The sequence below is a fragment of the Sinocyclocheilus grahami genome, unplaced genomic scaffold (assembly GCF_001515645.1).
Source record: "Sinocyclocheilus grahami isolate Dianchi unplaced genomic scaffold, SAMN03320097.WGS_v1.1 scaffold216.1, whole genome shotgun sequence".
Taxonomy (NCBI): domain Eukaryota; kingdom Metazoa; phylum Chordata; class Actinopteri; order Cypriniformes; family Cyprinidae; genus Sinocyclocheilus; species Sinocyclocheilus grahami.
In genome coordinates this window covers 1,641,003-1,646,774 of record NW_015505395.1, presented here as the reverse complement: position 1 = coordinate 1,646,774, position 5,772 = coordinate 1,641,003, and the positions used below count along the sequence as shown (strand labels likewise).

The following is a 5,772-nucleotide window of genomic DNA, read 5'->3' as shown; positions in this document are numbered from 1 at the left end:
TCTGAATACTTTCCGTACCCACTGTATATATATATATATTTATCTTGAATGCACTGTAAGTCACTTTGTAAGTTGCTTTTGAATAAAACCGTCTGCCAAATGCATAAATGCAAATGTGTGAGCCTGCACTAAATATTTGAGTTTTAGTAATCTTAGCATTTCTACTTTTAGTTAGCTGCCAAGGCAACATTTCTCATTTTCTTTCGAGTTTTCTAACTATTAAATATTGAATACTGAAATATTTTCTAATATTTCTATTACATTTTATTTCAGGTAACAAAGACAATTTTAATAGTTTTAGTTAGCAATAATAAGACAGATAAGACAAGTGAATAAAATATTAATGTGATGGAAATATATATAGTGAAAATTACTAGTTATGCTCAGAATATATAATATCATAATAGTATAATATTAAATATTATAGAACCTGCTCTTAGTGAGTGCAGTCTCTATAAAATAATTTATTTTATAGAGACTAAAACGAAAATTAGCCAACAAATTTTAAATAACAAAAATTATATATATATTTTTTAATTAACAGATTATAAGTATATAACGCGGAGCGACAATTTTTATTCATTTATTTAATTAATCAATCACTAATAATCATTTTATATTTATCCCTGTTATTACATTTATTTTATATATAATTATTATTATTATTATAAAAAAAAATGTTTTCATTATTAGCTAATGATTATTTTACATTTCATCCCTATTATAAAAAGATTTGAGTCTTAATAATTTTTTATGTATTTGCCCTCTTCTCTTTTTTTAAGCGCGGTGATGGATGTTCCTCCTCCAGACACTGATGACCTTGTCCCAGAAACAGCCGCTTCAGCACCCGTTACCCAGGAAACCGTCTCCCAGGCAACACTTCCTGGTGACACCCAGACAACAGTTCCCGTGGAAACAGCTCCTCTGACAGAAACCGGGACCCTCGAAACAGCGCCGGCCCCTGAAGCAGCAGAGCCGTTCGGTTCTAGCCCGAAAATGCAGCGTCCCGACGTGAACAGACTCTCAGAGTCCCAGAGCCGGGAGTCTCTGGAGGAAGAGGTCGCATCAACCACTGACATCTATTTTGTAAGTATGAGTGCGATCGTAGGACGTTAAACTGACACAGACAAACTCGTCTTCTGGATTTGCTCTTTCCAAAGTGCTGTTCAGCCATTATTCATGGATTATCAGCTGTGATGTGTTCAGGTACTGTTTTGGGGGCGGATGCATAATGCTGTCATATTAATTTCATGCTGAATTTATGAAGTGTTACATACAGGGTTCCCACAATCACAAAAATAAATATGGAATTTAAAAATTGTGCTTGAAAAGTGAATAACAGTGTTATTTTGGTATTATTTCTAAATTTTATTATTACTTCATTTAAAAAAATATATTTTATATTTATTATTATAATATATAAATATATTTATATATATATATATATATATATATATATATATATATATATATATATATATATATATATATATATATATATATATATATATATATATATATATATATATATATATATATATATATATATATATAAAGTGTGTATAAATGTGTATGTATGTATATGTATATATGTCATATTTTATCTTTCTATTTAGATTTAACTTATTTATTTGAGTTTTAAATTGAGTCTTTTTTGTACTTCTTTCTTTTCGTTTAGGTTTTTCTATTTCTATTACATTTTATTTCAGCTTTATTTCAGTTAATGAAAAGTTTTTAATAGTTTTAGTTTTAGCTAGCAATAACAACACAGCTGAATAAAATGGATAAAATCTTAAAGCAATGGAAATATATATAGTAAAAATAACCAGTTATGCTCAGAATATATAATAATATATTTAATTAATATAATATTTTATATTATAGAACCTGCTCTTAATGAGTGCAGTCTCTATAAAATGAAAATTGGGCAACAAGTTAAAAAAGAAACTAAAGAAAATTTTAGGTTTTTAAATTTTTATTTTTTCATTTTTTAAAAACTTAAAACAAAATTAGGCAACATTTTTAATTTAATTTAAGTTTTTAACTTATAATTTTTTTTTACTGATATTTTACTTATATATTTATTTCAGCTTCATTTCAGTTAACAAAAAATATTTTTAATAGTTAACAATAACAACAAATAAAATCTTAAAACCATGGAAATTTATATTGTGAAAGTTAGTAGTTATGTTCATCAAATATATAATATCATAATAATATAATATTTAATATTACAGAATCTGCTCTTAGTAAGTGCAGTCTCTATAAAATAATTATTAAAATTGTATAATTTTTTTAATATTATTATTTCATCCAACAATCACAACTGAATGTCTAGGAAGTGTCATGGAAATGCATTGCACAGAAGGTGTGGAAACCCTGTATTTACTGTCCATACAGCATATTTTAAACACACATATGCATGCAGCACTCACATATAAATAAGTAAACACATTTTCATTTCACTAGAACAACATGCCACAAATCACCTAATTTTGGTGACTTTGTGTGGTGTGGGGCTAATGAGTTACATTTTCCACAGAGCGCCGGTCTGGATGATTTAGTTGAGTTATGAAGGTAACACGTGTGTGTGTGTGTGTGTGTGTGTGCATGTATATCTTTATGTCTCTCTCTGAGTGGCACAGTCTCTCTCCTTCATCATCAAGGCTTTAAAGCTCTCAGGTGAAGCTCTTCTAAACTGATATTCCTGAAGTTATCACAGACTGTGTCTGAACCGCATGACCTGACACGCTTCCTGTGATGATCAGTTTGTGTCTGACACAGAACGTGAAAGTGCTGCTCAGTGTGACCTGGTTTTATGTCTCGTCAGGCTGGTTTGGACACAAATTTTTTGGTGCCGTGAGGATTTTAGCCTGAGACACAGAAAGTGTCCGTCCTGATGTGTGTGTCTATGTGAGTGTGTGTGTGAGTGTGTGTGTCTATGTGAGTGTGTGTGTGAGTGTGTGTGTCTATGTGAGTGGTGTGTGTGAGTGTGAGTGTGTGTGTGTGTGTGTGTGTGTGTGTGTGTGTGTGTGAGTGAGTGTGTGTGTGTGTGTCTATGTGAGTGTGTGTGAGTGTGAGTGTGTGAATGTGTGTGTGTGTATGTGTGTATGTGTGTGTGAGTGTGAGTGTGTGAGTGTGTGTATGTGTGTGTGAGTGTGAGTGTGTGAATGTGTGTGTGTGTGAGTGTGTGTGTGTGTGTGTGTGTGGTGTGTGTGTGAGTGTGTGTGTGTGTGTGTGTGTGTGTGTGTGTGTGTGTGTGTGTGTGTGTGTGTGTGTGTGTGTGTGTGTGACACACTCATTCTCTGTTAATCTCATGCTGTGGTTTCCTCTCTGTCGGGGATAATCACCTCTCTAATTTCCTTTCCTTTTTTAGCTTCTCTCTCTGTATTTCTCTGCTTTTGATTTTGCATTTACATATTTAAGTTATCCATTAAAGTCATGGTCATTTACAAATTGAAAGTTACTTGTTAGGCTGAGCGAATATGTAATAATATATTAATAATAATATAATATGTTAATATTATATATTTATATGTATATATGAGTGAGGTTTCTATAAAATTATTTATAACAATTTTTGTGTAATTTTTAATCACCTCACTAAAGTGCCTCTGTATGTAATATGAATGTATGCGTTATATATAAATAATATAAGTTCTCCATCAAAGCCATGAAAATGTATATAGTGAAAGATAGTTGTTAGGCCAAGCAAATTAAATATTATTATAATATATATAATAATAATATATTTTTTTATATTGTATATGTATGATATCATTTATAATATATTCAATATTTTAAAATTAAGAATATTTAATATTGTGCCTGCTCTTAGTTAGTGCAGTCTCTATAAAATGATTTATAACAATTTATTTTTAATCTTTAAATATAATATAAACAGTTTACATATGTAGGTTATTATCCATTAAAGCCATGGTAATTTATAAAGTGAACGTTATTTGTAATGCCGAGTAAATTAAATATTATTATACAATATATTGCAATTATAGTATATATTTAATATGAAATATATCATGTTAAATTAATAATACAATATTTAATATTGCACCTTCTGTTAGTGAGTGCAGTCTCTGTAAAATAATTTCTAAAATAATAATCACCACTCCTTTTTTTAGTTTCTCTCTTTGATTTTACATTTACATATTTCTTGTTTTCAGTGCTGGTCATATTTATTTTTTTGTAATATTCTGTACACTTCTTTAAAGCTTTAAAGTCAACATGAAATAGTACTTGCAACCAGTTTGACTTTAATGTGACGTATTTATGAGTGAAAAGGACATTCAGTAAGAAACCAGGGAGCAGAACTGATTTCATCCATCAGAAATTGATTGTGAAGTGTCTCTATATGAGGGTGGTTTTAAAATAAGAGCTGAAAAGGAAAAGCAAATCATTACATTATGATAAAGATGTTGTTTCTCTTTACAATAATGTGCACTGATGAATTGTTCAAAATAAAAACAAGATTTAAAGGGATAGTTCACGCAAAAATGTAAATTTGCTGTTAATTTACTCTCCCTCAGGCCATCCAAGATGTAGACTTTTTTCTTCAGTAGAACAGTAAAGAAGCTTTTTAGCTGAAACTGTAGTCCTTGCTGATTCATAAAATGCAAGGCAATGGCTACTGTCACTTTTAGAGTCAAACCCATAGTGGAGAGGTTGGAGTCTGATTGATTGAGTGTGTGGACCGGTGTCTTTTATACAGGTAACAAGTTCAAACAGGTGCAATTAATACAGGTAATGAGTGGAGGATAGGAGGGCTTCTTAAAGACAAACTAACAGGTCTGTGAGAGCTAGAATTCTTGCTGGTTGGTAGGTGATCAAATACTTATTTCATGCAATAAAATGGAAATTAATTATTTAAAAATCATACAATGTGATTTTCTGGATTTTTTTTTTGATTCTGTCTCTCACAGTTGAGGTGTACCTACGATGAAAATTACAGATCTCTCCATTCTTTGTAAGTGGGAAAACTTGAAAAATCAGCAGTGTATCAAATACTTATTTGCCCCACTGTATATAGGCAATAATTAACAGCCGTGGCTCCTGATGATATATTGAGGTCTTATGAAGCGAAACGATCAGTCTGTGCAAGAAATTGAACATCATTTACAACATTATTACCTGTAATCCACAGCCTCAGGCAAACGGAAATATGATTCTTTTCAGCGAACTGATTCTTTCGGACAGTTCATTTCAATGAACTAATTCAGTGTACTAGTTTGTTTACGTAATCAATCACCCAATAATGATGTGAAACGTGGATGTTTTTAGCATATAAAGTGAATAAACTAGTCTTCATCAGCTCACCTTAATACAGAAACCTTAATTCATTTGGCCCCTTCATTGAAGTGTTGGGTTCACGCTTGCTCATATCAGCGGCTCATCTGTCTTCGGTCCGAGTCGAACTGTTTCCTCAGTTCAGTGACTGCTGGAGGAACTGGAGCGCTGAATCAGTTAATTCATCACAGGATCAGATACGCCGCTATTTCGGCTCATTTCCAGTCGGAGTGACTGTCAGGCGTCTGAAAGTGAGTTCTGATTGAGTAGATCTGTGCTGCTCAAGCCGGGAATCAGACGATTTGCTGAACTGGTTCATCTAGTTCATTGAAAAGAACCGATTCAAAAGAATGATTCGTTCATGAACCGGACATCACTCTGGACCGTTTGCCTGAGGCTGTGGATTACAGGTAATAATGTTGTAAATTATGTTCAATTTCTTGCACAGACTGATCGTTTCGCTTCATAAGA

The 5,772-nt window shown here is 31.8% G+C and overlaps 1 protein-coding gene across 7 annotated transcripts in view; it reads left to right on the top strand.

Moving 5' to 3' along the window:
- The window catches only part of LOC107596257 (phosphatidylinositol 4-phosphate 5-kinase type-1 gamma-like), a 48,214-nt gene that overhangs the window by 37,812 nt on the left and 4,630 nt on the right, over positions 1–5,772 (top strand). For all 7 annotated transcript variants that reach the window (XM_016286954.1, XM_016286950.1, XM_016286952.1 and 4 more), the window contains one exon: positions 783–1,086. In XM_016286954.1, coding sequence (XP_016142440.1) covers positions 783–1,086 — 304 coding nt within the window. The remainder of the gene's footprint in view (positions 1–782; positions 1,087–5,772) is intronic.